Consider the following 22,340-nt stretch of genomic DNA (forward strand, 5'->3'; position numbering starts at 1 on the left):
TTAACGTAAAATGAAATCATATTAAACTGTAAATGATGCGCGAGAGCAGCACTGCAGTTCACGCCTGACTGAGGAGAGAAAGAATTACACAGATCACAGTCCAGATGCACTCTAAACTTTCACAGCTACATTTTATGTAGATCCCAAAGTATTAAGGAATTATAAAAAATGTTTAATTCAGAAGCAGTCTCGTTGTGGAATAAGCGGAGCCGGAGCTCTTTAAAGGAAACATCCCGGTGTTACAAATGCAGTTATATTTAATGTGTTATAGCTTTATTAAAGTTCAAATAGTACAGAAGCAGGTCATGTTAATAACTTTAAACTCAGAAACGGGCATTTCTCTGTGTGGTCAGTGCCTCTTCAATGAGTTCTGCGAATGTCCCGATCTAAGGGGAAGAGATTGAAACTGCACCCGGCAGATTGTGGTTGGCATGGAGTGCTGGGTCAGTTTAGTTGAGAGAAGATAAGGCATGATGGTATTGAAGGCTTAACTGAAGTCAACAAATAGGATCCTTGCATAAGTCCCAGGTCTGTCGAGGTGTTGCAGAATATAATGCAGTCCCATGTTGACAGCATCATCTACAGACCTGTTTGCTCAGCAAGCAAACGGAATGGTGTTTAGCAGGGGTCCAGTGATGCCCTTCAGGTAGGCCAAAACAAGTCTCTCAAATTACTTCATGACCACATACATGAGGGTGACAGTTCTGTAGTCAGTAAGTCCTGTGATTTGGGTTTTTAATGGTGAAGCATTTGAAACATCAGGGAACATCACACTGCACTAGTGATCTACTGAAGATCTGTGTGAAAATGGGGGTCAGCTGATCAGTGCAGACTTTCAGACAGGCAGGTGAGACACCATCTGGGCCTAAAGCTTTCCTTTTCTTTTGTTTCCAGAAGACACAGCACACATCCTCCTCACAGACCATACATGCAGGTTGAGTAGGAGAGGGGAGGAGGGGGGTTGCAGGAGGTGATGGTGTGTGTGAAGTGAAGTGAAGATCAGAGCGGGGGAGGGGTGTGAGACTGGGCTTTTCAAACCTGCAGTAAAACACATTCAGTTCATCAGCCATTTGTTGATTCTCTACAGAGTGAGGGGGAGATGTTTTATACTTGGTAATGCTTTTCAGGCCTTTCCACACAGATGCAGGCTTTTCAGAGCTTTTCACAGTAGCTTCCTTTAGCCACTCTGATTTCCTTAGTCAGTGTGTTCATGGCCTGGTTATACAAGATTTTATCCCCACTTCTGTAAGCATCCTGTTTGGCATGATGAAGCTTTCATGTAAACCATGGTTTATCATTACTGAATGATAAAAATGTCCTAGTAGGGATGAACATATCATCACAGAAACTGATATATGATGTCACAATATCTTTGAGCTCATCCAGGTCTATGGCTGGGCTTCAAAAAAACTCCAATCAGAGCAGGCAAAGCAGGCTTGCAGTTTCAGCTCTGCTTCATTAGTCCATCTCTTTAGAGTCCTAACTACAGGCTTAGCTGATGTTAGTTTCTGCTTGTAGGTCGGGAGGGGGGTTCACGCAATACTTACCAAATAGAGAGCAGTTCAACTTATAAACCTGTTAAAGATAAAGATGTTTAACAATATACCCTGACAGGGTGATCAGGACTCTTGCATCACCCTGAAGGGGATAATTTTGTGATAACAACTGGCTGACTGTTCATTATTCTGCTTATTACACAGCTACTAACCAAATAAATAAATGCATAGACATATAATATTGAGTTGTGTTGAAATTATGTAATTTGAGATGAAAGAAATCGCTGAACAGCTGAAATCAACCTCTGGTTTGCTTCAGAGTTCTGTTGGTGTTTGTTTTGTAAAAATGACAGTCAGACTTCTCAATATTCAGTCTATTAAAAGACTACTAGCCAAATAAATAATAAATGCAAATGAAACATTGATTTGAGTTGAAATTATTTTATTAGCTTACTTGTAGATATTGCACCTTTATCCGAGAAGCAGGAGAGACGGCTCGCAGAACCTTGATGATGGTCTGATACGGCTAAATCCCTGAATGTGCGGTTGATACAGAGCAATATCTGACTGCTGGATAGCAACATTGACCAATCAGAATTGAGTATTCCAGAGAGCCATGTAATAAAAATGCTTAATACATACACTACTTACAAATATCAAAAACATAAAATGCAAATTTGTTGAACACAAATTCATGATTAATGACACATTGCAGCAATAATAGACTATTATAGTGAGATTGAAAAGAGGGATTATGTCATTTTCCTACAGTCCGCTTTGTTAATATTCATGACTGCAATGTCTTGACTTACTTGTGTTTTCACTTTCCTTGTCACGTTGAAGTTTTTAAAGAATGGTGCTACTACGAGTGCTGTCCCAACATAGTCCTAGTTACCTAAAGTCCTCCGCAAAAACCCTTTTCAGCTCTTCATGCTCATTCACCACATACATTATATAATACAATGTGATGATCATTAAACTATACTGAACTTTATATACAGTACAGCTTTCTAATGGAAGCAACTCCTTTTATAGGTTTCAAGGTACATTCCATGAAACACAAAAGGAGATTTGGAGGAATGTTAGCATCAGTCACCATTCACTTTCATTGTAAATTACAAAGTAATGACATTGAATGGTGACTAACACTGCCTAAAATCACCTTTAGTGTCCACAGAATGGTGAAACTCATATCGGAATGATATGCGATTACCACACATTGCTTAAATATAATGCTGTGAAAATAGTCTTCCTCTTTACATTTTATTTATTTTTAAAATTGTATACATACTGATATGATCACACGGAGAGTTGGCATGCTGTTTCCGAAAGTTTCTGCTACCCTAAGATCGGCAACAGTATGCCGACTCACTGACACTGACATATTGATTAAATTAAATAAGCATTTATCTTCACTGTTTTACACCCTATTCAGCTGAAAACAATTCTCTTTACAACTGGCTTCTGTCAACCTCTCCTGGACAAAAATGCATGTCACACTTTATGCTATAAAACATGTACTGCTTGAGCCTCTGTGGGCAGTATTTTAAAATTTGGCTAGCATATACCAATTTCACTAAAGAAACATCGGCCAATTTTTATGTGAGATCAGGCTGTTTTAAAGTCACATTCAATAGGACTGTGTCATGTAATAGCTCTCTCAAATAGCCCTGATATAAGTTCATTGTTTTCCATTCATTGAGCTCAACACTTAATTCTTCTAGTAGAGTTTTAGTCCAGTGGTTTGTGAAATTGTACATTTGTTTTAGATGTATATGTTTAAATAGGTTGTACTTATTGTCTGTGCTATAATCAATCATAGAAGCAACATAAACTGCTTATGTTAGACAATAAATTGCACAGCTAAATGTTGAACGCATATGCTAATTTAAGTAGAGTTTTCATGGTCAGGCACTTAGTATGATGTATAAGAACAAAATTAGTGCGGTGTTGGTAATTGTTATTGTTTCGAACAAGAAAATGCTATAGGGCCCTATTTTAAGCACTTACAAAATAAAGCACATCAAGCAAAAATGTTCAAACAAGCAGATCGGTAATGGGAGCATAGATGAGAAAGCAAATATAAGCTCAGTAAATCAAAGTGTTTTCTAGCCCAAGGGAGTGCTAGCCCAAGACATAGTGGCGTTGCATTATCTAGACACAAGTGAAACCGGTTTTTCTTTGCATTTTATCATGATACCACCAGAGTGTGTTGTGTAAAAGCTTTGCAGTCTGATGTTTGCTCTATGCTGTGCTAGATCATTCTTACATTAGTCTGGATTTGTGTTGAGAAGGGGACAGTGGGGCTGGAGGGTTGAGCCGAGGGCTTCATTTCACACTGCACACCCCGCACACACTCCTCACACCAGTCCACTCGGGTTTCCCCTCCATGTGGCCTGAGGCACAGGGCTGACAATAAAAACAAAACTTGGAAAAACCTCCAGAAATAAACTTGCTGACCCTAGTCATCTGGAACTGCTAGCAGCACTCTTATACAGGCTGGTTATTTATAAGTGGGTCAAACAAATGCCAAAAATGGGCTTGAGAATATCCCTGTTTTCTGCTTAAAATGAGGTATTGATATGGCACACAAGGCCAGTATGACATTTGATATCACATACAACTAATTTTCAGTGTATAAATCTCAAAATAAATGCACAATATCTAAAATAGTAATATTCGTCCTACAGTTTGCATGTGCCTAGTTTTACCAAACCAGACTTTTCAGAATAAACTACGGTCCACTGTGCAGCTTATTCTGACTAAGATCCGCCCACTTAGACAGGAAGAGACATTCTAACTAATATAAAAAAGCGACCAACCAATGCTCCGACCACTTGACAGCATAGTAACAGATTTCCATGGAAAATACAGTAACTGCACAATAATGATCCATGACCAGAGTAAGGTTGGACCAGCTGTTTATAAGGTCTTACTTAAACTGGGATGCAACATTTACACTGTAGGGTTAAAGTTACACTAGGATGTAAAGTTTACACTCTGTTCTCAATTTGGTTTCACCACTTGTTCTTAAGGCAAGACTTTGTTATTAGGCTGTAAACACAGCACAAAGTACTGCCTAGTCCCAAAATATGACATTGACCATTATTGATCCAATAAGCAATCTTCAAATTTGCACCCTGGCGCAAATAATGGTATATGCTATTTACACCCCTGTGCAAATAGTGGCAGATAATATTTGCACCAATATTTACAGTAAATACTAACATACAGTATAGGGGCATCACTGCAGTGTTTATTGTGTTTATTAAGAGTTCCACAGATACACTACATTAACCTCTACCCCTGAACCTAACCTTAACAATACCTTAGAAAAAATAACATTGGTTTTACAACAGTAACCATGGTTTCAGCAAGGTATTTTGTAGTAAAATCATAGTAACCACAAAATGAACCATGGTAACTATATTACCACCATATTTCTGTACAAACAACCAGGGCTGGACTGGGAAGAGAAATCGGCCTGGGATTTTACATAGCAACTGGCCCAAAAGTCGCTGTCCTTTTCTGCATTTCGTGGTGCCGTTTTGTTGTCCGTTCTGCATAATGCAGGTGTCTCATTTTTGCTTATCGCGGCCAATTCGCCCCGTTTCGCGGCCAACCCACCAGCCCACTCGGTTCTCCCGATGACCAGTCCGCCCCTGATCGGCACCAAAGTGCGTCGGCCCACCGGGAAAATGCCGTGTATGCCAGTTTACCAGTCCAGTTAATTGCACTAAAACAATTTTTTTTTAAAACATGGTGACTACAATATTACTATAGTAATACAGTGATGCAATCTACAGACAAGTGTTGACATGTCGTGGGAATGAGTGCAATCAACAGATTCCACCTCCATATAAAACCCTTCTCAGCACTCCCCGACATTGCCCGTGAACAAATCACTGCGATGAAATCAACCTTTATATAAATGTTTATTTATTTTTGGAAGTAGTAAAATATTAAGAGTGGAAACAGAAATCAGATGGGAAAAGAGTGGGACAAAATGCGGATTTGAACCGCAGTCACTAGGACAACACTACACACTCCATCTTTACACCCCACGCCACTTCAGCGACATATATTGTCTAGTTAGTTGTATATTTCTGTGGTTCCACCAGACTACTGGGGTGCAAATAGTCACTTTATAAACAGAAGTGTAGAAAAGACATTCATTTTAATGTTATTTTGTTACGGTTGATATTTCAAACTGTTCTGCCTCAAGTATAACTGTGAGAAATTACATTTCCATTAAAATATAATCATGAAATATAAATAGTATATTTAAATAAGTATATCATATATATTCAGGAACTGGATCTATCTAAAATTACTGTTACTTGGGGATGTAAATACTATATAATACTTATATACTCAAACTGGACAATTTTACATTTATTCATTAATTGATTAATTTGTGTTGAAACCAGGCATTCACAAATGATACCAGGTGACGCACATCATAAACGTGATCTTTTTAGAGCAGTTTTGTGCTAAAGAGCTGTTAAGTCAGTTATTCAGATGATGCTCTCTCTCATAAACATAAGCTAAACACTGTGGTGTAGCAAGTCAAGGCAGTGCAGAATTGTGCAACAGAGCGCACATGGCCATCTTTAGGGCGGTGCCACTGGTATGTATCGTAGCAAAACCAAGACGGTAAAACCCATCCACAAGTTATTTTAATCCACAATGACTTTTCACAACCAGTACAATTACCGATCTACCAGCAGCCTACTAAACAGCCTACTAGGCTCAGCTCAATATAAACAAAGCTCTTGGCAATGTCAATACCATAACGTACTGGAAGCAAGTGACCAAACAAACAAACAACCACATTGGCACTGAGGCTCAATAGGCTATTAAATAAGCAAATAGACATACAAATGTGAAAAGATATCAGTCCCTCACTGCACTCCAATGAGTTCAGCAAACTCTTCCATATTGTCCTAAGTGTTTGAGGCCTTGGACATTATCAATTGAAAGACTTGACTTATCAAGTCTGCTGTCACCCATAGAGCTCTTCATTTAAATGTATTAGATTCATAGCTTTGAAAACGAGTGCTTTGCTGAAGCCACAGAGACAGCTAGAATCTATAGGCCTACTGTTGTTCTCAATAATCAATAATCTCTTGAACTGTTGTAATCTCTGAGATTTGTCTTTTAAATGCTGCACGTAATGCAATCAGTTGTTTTTGAAGGGCTGAAGACAAGTATTTGTCTACTAACCTATGTGCACTTCATACTGTATACAGAGTTATTTTTCTCAGTTGCAAGATTGTATAGTTGTGTGTGATGAGGAGGAGGGCGTGGCGGGCTGTGAGGAAGCGCAGGACCGGCACTGAATTGTCCTAATCAGCCGGGAGGGGGAATAGCTGAGCCGGAGGTGCCAGTTCGAGAGAGAGAGAGAGAGAGAGAGAGAGAGAGAGAGAGAGAGAGATACACACATGGCCGCTGTGTGTGTGTCTGTGTATTTATGTTTGTTTAAGTTGATTTATGTCATTAAAGTTATGTTGACTGTTCTGCTGGTTCCCGCCTACTCCTTACCAATCCTAAACTGCGTTACATTGGTGCCAAAACCCATGAAGGAGGAGGGAGGTTCTGTTGTGGAATCCTCGCCGTTGCCTTCCGCCGGGAAGCGGAGGAGCATCGGGCGTCCGCCAGGGGGCAGAGGAGTCGCTGCCGGCCGCAGGGAGATGGAGGAACCACTGTTATCCACCAGGAAGGGGAGGAGCTGTGACTGTCCGCCAGGGGTCAGAGGACTCACTGCCGTCCACCAGGTGAGGAGCAACTGTCATCCGCCAGAAGGCAGAGGAGTGGCTTAGGACCAGGTGACGGTGTGTCTGGGGACCGGCGAGTGAGTTTCTCTCTCTCTCTCTCTCTCTCTCTCTCTCTCTCTGTCTCTCCACCTCGCTCTTTCCCTCTCCCCTCTCCCTCCCCTCATCTCTCCTAGGGCTCCAGAAAGGCAGGGAAGACCTACTGGCGCACACCTGACGCTGAATTGTCCTTATCAGCCGGGAGGGGGATAAAGACGAACCGGAAGCACCAGTTCGAAAGAGAGAGAGACACATGTGGTTGATTTATGTCATTAAAGTTATGTTGACTGTTCTGTCGGTTCCGGCCTCCTCCTTGTCCATCCTGAACCGTGTTACACTGTGCCATTCAGAAAAATTGTCAACTGAACACAATGCTGTAAATCACTCAGTTGTAATATGATGTATTTATTTTTCATTCATAGCAAAGCTTTTCTCTAAATGCTAGCCATCAACCTCTCTCAACATTCTTTTTTAGATCATTCTGTTGCAAAACCTAACCACGTTAATGTAGGTATGCATAGCACAACAAAATTAATCACCCCCCACCAACCACAACCCCCTTTCAAATAGTAATCTTTCGCAAATCTATAGTGACTAGTTTGTCCTTTAAAGGTACATAATTAATCAACCAAATACCTTTTAAAAACAACTTTAAGATGGACAGATTAAAGCCTGTGCACCCTGAAACCTGGAAGTTGAGACTCGACAGCCAATCAGAATAAACTGGCCATTTCAACAAGCCTTTGCCATTGTTTTGTGCAATGTGCATCATATGGTCACAACCTGGTCTCATAGTGAAAACATGACCCTATATACAGTATATTTTTGCTAAACTTGTTATACATGTCTCCATGTACAACTCCCTGCAGTGTCAAGGTTAAATGAATTTAATAATAATAATTTTATAATATCGACAGACTTTTAATCTTTTGAGAAATTATACATATTAATATTTGTATTACAGACCCACCTACATATATACACTTGTTCCAGCATGATTAACTTGCATCAGACAGTGAACATGCCATCTGGGGCTAAGACGTACATTTGCCTGTCTACTAGGTGTGGCATAATATCCATATTGTACAGCATCAGGTTTAGATTTAGGTTAGGTGAGGCTTAGGTTAGTGATGTTACCTGTGACTTTGAGTTCAGTAGTGCGTCTGACGACTTTACTGCCATACTTGAGTTCACAGGTATAGTTTCCTCCATCATCTTCCTGCACCACAGGGATCCACAGACTGGTGGTGTTGATGATGATGGAGCTTCTCCAGTCTTTCCTCTGACACTCCTATACAAACATCAGACAATCATTCTTCACATTGTTCTGGAGTTCTCAGTTCTCTGCATAACTAAAGCCTCATGCACACTGAACAATTTGAGCCACAATTATGCTGTTGAGAAAATATTTGTAAATTGTAAAAGATTTCTTGGGTCATAGGCAATTATAATATGCTTGATGGACAATTAATTGCCTTTGCAATGAATCTTAGCTTCTGATATAGTTCTTGCATTGTCAGATCAAGTCAATTTAAAAAACAAAATCATGGTGGAAAAAAACTAAATCCTCTCATATGCCACGTGGAAACTTTTAAAAAGGATAGTTCACCCAAACTGACAATTCTCTCATCTATTACTCAACTTCATTACACCCCAGATGTGTATGGCTTTCCTTCTTCAGCAGAGCACAAACAAAGACGTTTAAAAGAATATTTCAGCTCTTTGTCCTCACAATGCAAGTGAATGGTGACCAGAACTCAGAAGGTCCAAAAGGCAGTATAAAACCCCACTGGTTAAATCCAAATAACGCCTTTATTCAATTGTTTTTGTGTAAACATGTGCTGGGTAAACATCTTTCAATGTGTCCTGTGTTTTTTTCAGTGTCTCATACAGGAGCGCCACTTTTTTTGATGCCATGTCAAGCTGTCAAATAACTGTGCTCTGCTCTATTCATGCAGGTGCATCTAGGTTTTTTAGTAAATGGACATGTTTGGTGTGAACGTCCCCTTTCTCTCTCTGCGATCCATCGTGTTTAAGTGACGTCTAAACTGGCCATGTGAAACATAAAAAAATGATGCATTTTGGAGGCTGTTTTTCCATTCTTGAAAATAAATTGCCATTTGTATATATATATATATATATATATATATATATATATATATATATATATATATATATATAATACATTGGTCTGCTAGTGGTCCACACTATGAAAAGTCTCGACCCTCCTGCTGACCAATCCGACCCTGCTTACACTGTATATCAAACTTAGAGCTAAAGTTATATTTCTGTACCTTGTACCAGGTCATGATGGGCTGCTTGTATGGGGCGAGATAGTCATCAATGTCTGGGCAGGTGATCATTTTACTCTTGGTGATCTCTGCTCTCTCCAGGTAACGTATTCGACTGCTGAAGCAGAGCCCTTCTTCACTCTCCTCCACCGTCAGGGACATGGACACCTTCATACAGTACGTTGAGTTTCTGTGAAGACACATCATTTGCATTCTTTAATTTCAAACTTGAAAAGCTCTCGACACAAAAAATGTCCACATTATTTTGCACCATAAGAGAACATCTCATGAGTTGCAAAACAGAACAATGACTAATATATATACCACAGCATTGCTGATTTCCTGAGTCTGTTTGGCTGACGCAGTTTTCAAAGTTGTTTTGAACGCATTTGTTTTACTGCACAGCTATGAAGTTGTTCCAGATTTGTAGACCATGTTACAGTTGCATTTCAGTTTTACACATTCTTTCCTGTCTAGTCAACAACCCTACACTTTGTGTTGATAATGATCATGATGTGATAATGATTGGCTGACTGTAAATTATCCCTTACTTGCACCATGTTCTATAATTTGAGATATAGATGCCTCACATGTCCTCCGCTGACAGCTTCTTTGAATTCTACCCGCTCAACAGCAGTTTCATGTACAACAGTAAAGAGAAGACTCAGGGGTGCAGGCATTATGGGAAGAATTGCAAAGAAAAAGTCACTTTTGAAACAGAAAAACAAAAAGAAACGGTTCGAGTGGGCAAATAAACAGACATTGAACAACAGATAATTGGAAAGGAGTTTTATGTATCTTAACCCCATTGAGCTTTTGTGGGATCAGTTAGACTGTAAGGTGTGTGAGAAGTGCAAGACAGTCACATCTATGGCAAGTGCTACAGGAAGTGTGGGGTGAAATGTCACCTGAGGATCTGGATAAACTGACAGCTAGAATATCGGGGATCTCAAAGCTGTCATTACTGCACGTGGTGGATATTTGAATGAGAACTCTGAAGTAGTTTAAGAAGTTCTGAACATTTCTTTCAAACTGTAACATTATTAATGTCCTGACTATAGATTGTGATCAGCTGAATGCCACTTTGCTGAATAAAAGTACCAATTTCTTTCCATAAAAGCAACATCTGTACATTATTCCAAACTTTTGGCCGCCAGTGTATCTAAAGAAATTATTCATCCCTAAAATGCTGTTGTGAGTAGAAACACTTCCTTTCTGCTAATGAAGTAGCTTAGAAACAACCCAAGCTGCTGTTACTAATTCAGATAAACGTGTTACCCACTCATTATGCATCTACCACTAATACAAAATTCATGGACATGAAATATTGATTTAAGTTCAACTGATTTTATTTTGTGAAAACAAAGAGAACATTGATAGACATGAAACTAGCACAGCTACAGTATGTAGGGTCAGCCGTCACACAGTTTAGTGTTCTTTACATAAAAAGTATGGATGTCCAATAGTGCACTCATATACTTGTGCTCATACTCGTAAGAATGCTCTAATACCAAAAAACTATACCATCTGACATACAAATGTTATTGTGTTACCATTCAGCACACAAATTTATATCACAATATGTCAGCGGGGCCTGTGTATCTCAGCAAGTAAAGGCGCTGACTACCACACCTGAAGTCGTGAGTTTGAATCCAGGGTGTGTTGAGTGACTCCAGTCAGGCTTCCTAAGCAACCAACCGGTTGCTAGGGAGGGTAGAGTCACATGGGGTAACCTCTTCATGGTCACTATAATGTGGTTCTCGATCTCATAAATACGCTAATAATTATGACAAAAATATATAACTACTGAATAGTTATATAATATTCACTGTAATAATAATAATAAACATGTGTATTACAGTGTAGCAATTAATGTGAAAAAATAAATCCAATGTTATATTTTAGATTGTGTTGTGAGCATCTGTATAAAAGTATCATAAAATATCATTAAAATAATGCTATGTTAAGTCAAAATGTAATTTATTTTAAAATTTTGTAAAATTTTTAAAGTTTTAATTCATTCATTTATTTAGACACCCTTTTGATGAAAATAAAATTAATACAACTCAAATAAGGAATTCAGAATAAATTAAATGGAAAACGTAGAATTTGTGAAAAATAAAACTGAATTTGGAAAAAAATAGAACAGATTTCACAGGGTCCTACATGTTAACATGCAGAGATGCTTCTGGTAATGAATGTTAACTTACTATACACCACCACTACAGCTCAATCCTTGTTTCTTGTTTTATTCCACAATGTCATCATTCTTTGACACCCATCTGTATTAATTGAGAGTTGTGAAAGTTTCTAATAACTCATGTCAAAATTTTCAAAGGAATCAATAAATGAAAAAAAAAAAACTGATTTAAAAAACAGACAGAGAATACAACTGCATAAAAATGTAAATTGGGGCATGTTCATCAAGAACTCTTCTGAGAACATTCTACTGATCCTCCACACACCCACACACACACACATGCGCGCACACACGCGCACACACGCACACACGGACACACAGACACACATACACACACACACAGACACACACACATGCACACACAGACACATGCACACAGACACGCACACACGCGCACACACAGACACACAGATACACAAATGCACACACACACAGACACACACACACACACAGACAGACAGACACGCACGCACGCACACACACACACACCCATATGCACGCACACACACACACACACACACACACACATACACACACACACACACACACACACACACAGAGACAGACAGACACACCCACACACACACACACACACACACACACACACACACACACAGAGAGAGAGAGAGGAAATATATCGTAAAACATTTATATGATGCCAATTATTCAAATATATAAAACTATTTTTCCTAGATGGCAGTATTTGGACTGAAAGTGGTACCTCAAAACAGATGTTTCAATTCTAATGAGTCAGGACTATTCCATTGATCAATTTAACATACAGAAAAGCAATGTACTGTATACATTTCACATTAAGCATCATGACATTTTGAAATGATCTAAAAATCAGTGCATGGGGCTTTTTTATGGCCACAGGGGCATTGTGTAATTTTAGAAAACATTTTAAACAATTATTTTCACACCTTGCCAATTTCATTTTAAATGACTGTTAACAATGTGGAAATATGTGGATCACAGGAGATTTTTTGGTCATATTTCTGAACAAAAAAATGACATTTCCAGCAAATCTCAAAGGATGAATACTATTTACAGTCTTTGACAATCCTTTTTTTAAACCCCAAAACACACACACACAACATGCAAAAGCAAGCAATTCGTTCAAAACTATTTGACCTCTTTTCAAAATTGTGTTTTCGCATCTAAACTCTACACACAAACCATCAAATGATCGGCTCTTATACACGCCAACTACAGATGTGACAAATGTAAAACACGACTATCTTGTGTCTTTTGCATGTTCAGTGTGCAGCAGCAGTTTGTCATAGCACTCACACGTACATGTGCACAGATATTTACAGTATATATATATATATATGCATATTCAGTATATATTTACACTATAAACAGAAATGCAAGGGGGGACTTCAGGATGCACAGATTTCTAAGTGCAGAAATGAGCAATAAGTGTTTTCACATGCGAGCACTGGCTGTAGGTAATCGATAAATGAGTGTGGCATTTTTAATGGCAGTGTTTTCCAAACAACAAACAAGAGCTGTTAGTTTTTAATTATGTGTCTAATGTAGAGAACTGTGTTTAGCAATTGCAAACTAAGTGTAAAGCAGATAATGTGCTTGCAGTTTTGCAGACTTGGTCTGAAGATTAGGTACGAGTTAATGGTTTCACTGAGCGTGCCTCAAGTATCACTTTTAATGACCTTAACATGCCTTCACTTTTAAATACACAACACAATCAGAATTATTTCTGGTCAAGTGCATGTCTGTATGTAGTGTGGTAAAGCGTGCTATTACAGTGAAACACATGTGTACTGATCAATGTAATCATTTCAGGCCTGCGGCTGCAGAGAGGTCGCTGTGAATGTGTCTGCTCGTGTCTCACATGACATTGAGACTGGACAATGGAAATAGTGTCTGTCGATCATTAAAGCTGCTGACACCGCTGTGTCTTTCATCCAGTGAATCATTACTCATGAGAAGAGATTTGAGTTGTTATCATGAGTCCTGTGTACTAACACAGAAAAAGAAGTCCCAGTCACCCTACCTGCCCACTAACTAGTACAATAGGGGCATTTTTCATCAGGAATGATGCCCTGGTCAGCACAGATCACAAAAGTAGGGAGAGACATACATCTACAATGACTGTGGCTGTGACATGCACAGAAGGGGGGCGGCAGGGGCTGTGGAAGACATTATAATAATTAAATTAAAATAGTTAAATAAAACAATTAAAATCTCATCATAATCTCACAATAAAAGTAGAATGTGTTATTATGAGATTTATTTGTAAATCACAAGTATATAAAAAAAATGATGCAGATGTGCCTTTAAGAATGAGCGCTACAGCAGAACGGGGCAGATTCCAATAGCAAGAGATCCTCCCTATGCTCTATAATCACTTTGAAGTGCAGAGCCCTTGAAGTGGGTACTCTGAAGGAAACATGGCATTACTGTATGAATGCACCCCTTGCTAACAGTCTTGTGGAAGGGCCCTTCGAGAAAAGATTCATTTTTCCACTTTCGTTTTAGACGAGCTTTTGAGTGGCATCCCCTCCCACAGCAGAGCCTTTCGAAGATGCAAAAATTCAGTTTTGAATTCCCCCTGAGCAGTGAAGGGCTGTTACCTCAGATGAGAAACAAGTCAGATAAAAAGTTGTGTTGTAAGTTCATCAAAAGAATAATACTCGATTGCTACCACATTTTTGTTCCTTGAACTGATTTTAGTCCCTGTTTAAATTAATCAGTACGAAACCCTGAATGTGGGAGCTCAAACATGGTGCTTGTGTACACTATTAAACATTTAACCCACTTGAAAACTTCAGTTGTTAATTGCTGCCTTAAAGTTTTAAATAAAATCTAAATAATGCCAAAGTTACATACAATGTTCATTCACTTCATTGCACTTTATCTGATAGAAATTACTGTGACACATGCTTACAGTCCATTGTTTTCGTTGTTCTTTTATTCAGGCTAAATTGACACAGTCATTCGCTTTAGATTTTTTCACAGACATCTAGCACAGACTGGATCTTGCTGTGTCTGTCTAAACAACAAAAACATTAGATAAGCTATTTATGTGTCTAAATTCAATTCATAGAGCCATCAGTCCTACCTGTATCTGATTCTCCTCTTCCAGAATACAAGATTTTGATGTGTTGTAATTTTAAGTAGTAAATGATGTAATACAGTCAACAGGAATGCATATTTATTAACTCTTCCCTCTAACCCAAACCTAAACCTATACATCAGTGGAGTAAACAATTAATCTTAGAGGGCAAGGGCAACCTTCGCATCACGCTTGTCATTGTTTATGTTAAGCCAATTACTTATGTCTCTGTAGCACCAGTAGAACCAGGAAAAGGTTAAAACATTTGAATTGATGAAAAAAACGTGCCAGGCAATGGTGCTTGTCAGTACCTCAGCAAAATGGGGTCAATGTCAGGGTACAGACACAATCTGTAACAACGTCACGCAGGTTTATCACGCTCTATGTGGACAGACAAATTACTTGGAATTATTATCACATCACATTAGGTTAGAAAAAGTGTAAAATGTGTATTAGATGTGAAAATTCAATATCCAACCACACTCATTCTTTATATGCAGTACCACAGTCCAGAGACATGCACAGACCTCTGCAGGGACATGGCGGAAGAATGTAAAAGGGCACCTTTTATTTTATTAAATTTTTTGAACGAGTTGAAATTATACTATATACTAACTAATGTCTTTGCTTTTTGAGAACTTTTTTTTTTTTCTTTTATCACAAGTAATAGCCTATTTTGTTATATTTCACACAAAAAGCTCCATGGTATTACACTTGTTTATTTACATTTCCTTATCTGTCTCTAACTCGATGTTGTGTCGATGTAATGACACTAGGGGTCGCACTTGGGATCCCCAAACACCTCTGATCTTTGAGAAAAGGCCAGTGGAAATTGGCGAGTGGAATTTGCATGCCACTTCCCCGGACATACAGGTATAAAAGGAGCTGGCTCGCAACCACTCATTCAGAGTTCTTCTTTGGTGCCGAGCGGTGTTGATTAACGAGTACCACTGCTATTCCATTCACCTCGTGAGTATTTGCTGTTGGATGTATGGTGCATTGCAGCGGTTTTCTCTCCTTCATGCATGATTAGAGCAGAATACGCCCCTGGGCACTTTGACCGCTGAGAGAGTATATATTCTGATAAAAGAGTATATTTTCCTCTAAAAGAGTGCACACTGACGGAGTCAGTTATATATAAAGATGCCTTTCCTGTGACACAGACTTCATGTCTGTGTGTAGTTCCTTGATGTGGTCACGAGTTTGGAGACGTGGCCAGTGCACTGCAACCCATCAGATGGTTGGCCAGAATGATCCAAATCAGCTATGTAATTCAGTTTGCCAGGTGCCTGCCCGGGTTCAGCGGCATCCATTTGACCTCGGTGAGGGGTGTGAACGCAGCTGCCCTGCGTGTGTAAATCGAGATCCTTCTGCAGAAGGACGCGATAGAGCCTGTCCGTCCAGCCTAGATGAAGAAGGGGCACTACTTCATCGTGCCAAAGAAAGACGGTGGTTTTCGGCCAATATTGGACCTCGAGTGCTGAACCGGGCCCTGCACAGACTTCCATTCAAGATTCTGATTAGAAGCGCATTCTGTCATGTAACCAGCAGTGGTTCGTGGCAGTGGACCTGAAGGGCGCGTACTTCCAGGTCTCGTTTTTACCTCGGCACAGATCCTTTCTTCAGTTCGCTTTCGAGGGCTGGCATATAACTACATATGAGTCCTCCCATTCGGTCTGTTCCTGTCGCCTCGCGTCTTAACGAAAGTCGTAGATGCAGCCTTTGCCCCGTTAAGGGAGTTGGGTGTCCGCATCCTCAATTATCTTGATGACTGGCTAATTTTAGCTCACTATCAAGATCGGTTATGTACACACAGGGACCTGGTGATCACACCTTACACTGTTTCACACTGAAACAGTTTCAGAGGCTCCTGGGGCATATGGCATCCTCGGCAGCGGTTATGATGCATATGAGACTGCTTCAGCACTGGCTTCAGACATGGTTCTCTGATGGTGGTGGTAGACACTATGACTCAGGCCAGGGCTCCCTCTACGAGGCAGCTGTATGCCTGTTTGAGCCTGTAGAGTCAGTTGAGTTAAAGGCTCTCTCTTTATGCATTCGACATGATAGATCACAACATTTTCTTGAATAGGCTACAGAATTATGTTGGCATTAGTGGAGTTGCATTAGCATGGTTTAGGTCCTATTTAGCAGACCGCTACCACTTTGTCTATGTAAATGAGGAATTGTCAAACCAAAAAAAGTAAAGTATGGAGTGCCACAGGGATCCGTTTTAAGGGCCTCTGCTTTTCTCCTTGTATATGCTTCACCTGGGAGATATTATCAGGAATCGTGGAATAAGTAGAACAGCATTCTTCCACCAAAGAAATATTGCTAAATTACAGCACATGCTCTCTGTTGCTGATGCCAAAAAATGAATGAATGCATTCTTGACATCAAGACTAGATTATTGTAATGCATTACTGGGAGGATGTCCAGCAAGATCAATAAATGAACATCAATTGGTTCAAAATGTAGCAGCCAGAGTGCTGACGAGAACCAAGAAATATGCCCCATTTCTAATGACATTAGCCCCATTTTATCATCATTATATTGACTACCTGTTAAATTTCGTATTAATTTAAAAATTCTGTTAACTACATACAAAGCTTTGAATGGTCTAGCTCTGCAGTACTTAAGTGATCTTCTACCACGCTATATTCCATCACGTTCATTATGATAACAAAATTCTGGCCTGTTAATGGTTCCTAGAATATCAAAAACCACAAAAGGAGGTAGATCCTTTTCATATTTGGCTCCTAAACTATGGAATAGTCTCTCTAACACTGTTCAAGATGCAGACACACTCCGTCAGTTTAAGTCTAGACTAAAGACTCATCTATTTAGCCATTAGGCTGCTTTAGTTTAGTCTGCCAGAACCAGAAACAAGAAACATTGATCATGATCTAACTCTGCAATAAATTTAATGGCATCTATACTTATATTATTTTATTTATTTCCCTGTCACAACCTCGGGACTCCTATCCTGAGGTCACCAGAACCGGCTGGATCCAGCTCCATTCCTGGTTCGTGTTGGACTCCACTGCTACGTATCGCTGTGTGATGATGACTTATAGCATATATCATAATAATATCATAATGGCCAAAAACATTTTTGTTTCATTTGACCAGAGGGCATTTCTCCAAAAAGTAACATCTTTGTCCACATGTGCACTTGCAAACTGTAGTCTGGCTTTTTTATGGCAGTTTTGGAGCAGTTCCTTCTTGCAGAGCAGCCTTTCAGTTTATGTTGATATAGGACTTGTTTTACTGTAGATATAGATACTTGTATCCCTGTTTCCTCAAGCATCATTACAAGGTCCTTTGCTGTTGTTCTGGGATTGATTTGCACTTTTTGCACCAAACTACGTTCATCTCTAGGAGACAGAATGCATCTCCTTCCTGTGCGGTATGATGGCTGCGTCGTCCCATGGTGTTTATACTTGCGTACTATTGTTTGAACAGATGAATGTGGTACCTTCAGGCATTTGGAAATTGCTCCCAATGATGAACAAGACTTGGGGAGGTCTTGGATGATTTCTTTTGATTTTCCCTTGATGTCAAGCAAAGAGGCAATGAGTTTGAAGGTAGGCCTTAAAATACATCCACAGGTACAACTTAAATTGACTCCAATTAGACAATTAGCTTATCAGAAGCAAATTGGTTAATTGCTACATTGCTGGTTTGACATAATTTTCTGGAATTTTCCAAGCTGCTTAAAGGCACAGTTAACTTAGTGCATGTAAAATTCGGACCCACTGGAAATGCGATGAAGTCAATTAAATGTGAAATAGTCTGTCTGTAAACAATTGTTGGAAAAAGTACTTGTGTCATGCACAAAGTATGGCTATGTCCTAAATTGTTCACTCATTCACTATTTCCTTTATAGTGAATGGCAGTGAATGCACTATATTTCAGCAGTGAGAAAACAAAATGAGTGAGTGTATTTGGATGCTGATGTATGCACTGAACGTTAGAGCTCTGTCTCTCTCGCCCGCCCACTCGCTCGCTCACTCATGCTCTCTCTATCTCCTGCATGCGCTCCCTCTCCCAGCTTGTACATCTTCCCAGCGGTGGATTATGGGCAAATAACCATTGTACGAACAATTGCATCGAATGTACACTCAAAATTAGAGTGCATTGTGGGTAGGAATGAGTGAACAAAACGAGTGGCTCACTCAGAATTCAGACACTCCTACAAAATGGTAAACACCATAAATAGTGCACTATATAGTGGATAGGGGCAGTTTCAGACACAACGTAGATGTCCTAAATAACTTGCCAAAACTATAGTTTGCTAATATGAAATCTGTGGAGTGGTTAATAAACTCGTTTTACAACCTAAGTGTATGTAAACTTCTGACTTTAACTGTATATATTTTTGGATTTACATGTATATACTGTTTGTCTGTCATTTCACCCTGTGTATCCAACAAATAAAGTTTGTGCTGATATATCAGTATCATGTAATCATTGTGTTTCTGAGTTCCTGTATTACTGATATACTCATCAATGCTACTGCCAATACAATTTATCCAGCAGGTTGTGTTAGTAAATGTCTATCTGAGGCACATTAACTATAAAATTGTGTGTGTGTCTTCATTGTCATATTTAAAATGAGATAAGATAATCCAAACAGAGACCAAAATGACTCAACAACACTTGTTTCTCATTCTTTGTAGATTTTTTGTAATTTTATTTGAAGACACTGACACTCACGTTTAATTTTTCTAATAAAGTAAAAGACTTTCAAATGTTTTAAACTAGTGAAGACATATCACAATACCACTCACATTCTGCTTTATATTCTCTAAATTAAATAGGGTAATAAATCTGCATGCATAATAATTGGAAATGAATTAGAAACATGTGGTTTCAAATAATAAAATAAGTACACTGATGTTTGATATGTCAACTATACATATACCTTAGGAAAAGAGATGTGTAGGGTCCTGTGATCTTACAGTATATTATTAGAACATCAGCACCAATCTGTCATTCTGTCAGTCAATCATTATGTGTGAGAGTCTAAGAATATACTGAAGTTCATTGGCTTAATTAACTAATCACTTAATTAGTGCTTTAATATAAACGTGTCACTTTTAGCTATGCAAGTAATTTTCATCCATTGTCCCTGTAGATACATTTACAAGAATCATAATGGCTAAAAGGACCACCTCCGTCAGTGAAGTGAAAAATCTCACCCTTCACATGTAAAATAGCTCAATTAGGCTCGTGAACCTCTGCACGTCCCTTTTGGATCTTGGATAATTTCAGTTAGTCCTTTAGCTATCACAAATATTGCTCTATATTGGGGAGACTGGGGCTAGTTGTCACACGGGTTAGTTGTCAATGTAAGCGCAATGTAGTTCTAGCAGGAAGACTAGCAGCTGTATATCTTCATACCATTAGCTTGGTATCTCCTAGACAATCACATCTATATAAGTCTGCTCACAATATCACATTTATGTTTCAGTGTGCTGAAACACGGCAACCTCCACCACCCCATCACTACCAGTTGAGTCCCGTCCTGCACGGGGATAAGCTCCTCACCCCTGCCTCCTATATCCGGCAGGATATGATGTTCTGAGTACAATTTCTTCGGACTGCCAGACGGGGTTTACGGCAAAGAGAGACATTACTTTTCTGTTTTATATTCATAAAATAAATGTCATCTTAAATTTCACTCAAGTCTGCGAGTCTTCCGGATAGAACTAAGGATATATCTCAGTAACTTCAAGGTTTATTCAAATGACTTTCATGCAATACTTGTCCAGTAGTGAGCATTTTAAATTCCATGTTCTAAAAGCTTAATATGCACTTATTCATACTTATATTACAGTTTTTTTCAGTCGCTAACAAGCGTTTGTCCAACCAGTTGTCACATTTTCAAAACTCTAAACACAATTAGTACAGCATCGGTCTTTTGTGGCCATAACATTCACACATTTCATGTCGTTTTCACACAATATGCAGTCAGTGAACACGTTTCCACAATGCTTACATTTTCTTAACAGACAAACTATACCTCCCAACAAAATTATGTATTGTTTTTGTAGTATTTACAAATGTTAACACACACCATCCCACAATAGCAAAAACAATATTCCAAACCTTAGATACAGTATAAAAACCTCTGCTTCTGCAATGATATCAGTTCAAAAACAATATATCTCGGCTGATAATAAACAAACAATTGAATAATTGACACACAGCTGATTTATGTTGGGTAAATTGGGCCAACCACAGCTGATTCCAGTCTGGCTTAGACTCAGTGGCAGGGGTTATTTTTTCTATTACATTGACACTTATACAGTAAAAGGAGAACTTTGAGGAGTGATGTTTTTGGAAACAGAAACAGAAAAAGACAAACACTGTAATGTCTGGACGAGGAAGAGTAAGAGCAAGGGGCCCAGGGAGAACAGCAGGCCCAGTGAGAGATGCAGTGAGAGATGCAGTGAGAGATGCAGTGAGAGGTGCAATAGCAGTGAGAGATGCAGTGAGAGGTGCAATAGCAGTGAGAGATGCAGTGAGAGGTGCAGGAGCAGTGAGAGATGCAGTGAGAGGTGCAGGAGCAGTGAGAGATGCAGTGAGAGGTGCAGGAGCAGTGAGAAATGCAGTAAGAGATGCAGTGAGAGGTGCAGAAGCAGTGAGAGGAACAGTGAGAGATGCAGGAGCAGTGAGAGGAGCAGTGAGAGATGCAGTGAGAGGAGCAGGAGCATTGAGAGATGCAGTGAGAGGAGCAGGAGCAGTGAGAGATGCAGTGAGAGGAGCAGGAGCAGTGAGAGATGCAGTGAGAGGAGCAGGAGCAGTGAGAGATGCAGTGAAAGGTGCAGGAGCAGTGAGAGGAGCAGTGAGAGATGCAGTGAGAGATGCAGTGAGAGGAGCAGGAGCAGTGAGAGATGCAGTGAGAGGAGCAGTAAGAGGTGCAGTGAGAGATGCAGTGAGAGGTGCAGGAGCAGTGAGAGGAGCAGTGAGAGATGCAGTGAGAGATGCAGTGAGAGGAGCAGGAGCAGTGAGAGGAGCAGTGAGAGGAGCAGTGAGAGGAGCAGGAGCAGTGAGAGATGCAGTGAGAGAAGCAGGAGCAGTGAGAGGTGCAGTGAGAGATGCAGTGAGAGGTGCAGGAGCAGTGAGAGATGCAGTGAGAGATGCAGTGAGAGGTGCAGGAGCAGTGAGAGATGCAGTGAGAGGTGCAGGAGCAGTGAGAGGAGCAGTGAGAGATGCAGTGAGAGGTGCAGGAGCAGCGAGAGATGCAGTGAGAGGTGCAGTGAGAGATGCAGGGAGAAGAGCAGGCCCAGTGAGAGATGCAGTGAGAGGTGCAGGAGCAGTGAGAGATGCAGTGAGAGGAATAGTGAGAGATGCAGTGAGAGGAGCAGGAGCAGTGAGAGATGCAGTGAGAGGAGCAGGAGCAGTGAGAGATGAAGTAAGAGGTTTAGGAGCAGTGAGAGGAGCAGTGAG

The 22,340-nt window shown here is 39.8% G+C and overlaps 1 protein-coding gene across 1 annotated transcript in view; it reads right to left on the minus strand.

The window, feature by feature from the left end:
- The window catches only part of LOC127662987 (X-linked interleukin-1 receptor accessory protein-like 2), a 422,943-nt gene that overhangs the window by 100,842 nt on the left and 299,761 nt on the right, over positions 1-22,340 (minus strand). Inside the window, exons 4-5 of the mRNA XM_052154354.1 lie at positions 9,604-9,790; positions 8,447-8,600 (exon numbers count right to left, since the gene is read on the minus strand). Coding sequence (XP_052010314.1) covers positions 8,447-8,600; positions 9,604-9,790 — 341 coding nt within the window. The remainder of the gene's footprint in view (positions 1-8,446; positions 8,601-9,603; positions 9,791-22,340) is intronic.

Source organism: Xyrauchen texanus, chromosome 23, assembly GCF_025860055.1.
Source record: "Xyrauchen texanus isolate HMW12.3.18 chromosome 23, RBS_HiC_50CHRs, whole genome shotgun sequence".
Classification (NCBI taxonomy): Eukaryota; Metazoa; Chordata; class Actinopteri; order Cypriniformes; family Catostomidae; genus Xyrauchen; species Xyrauchen texanus.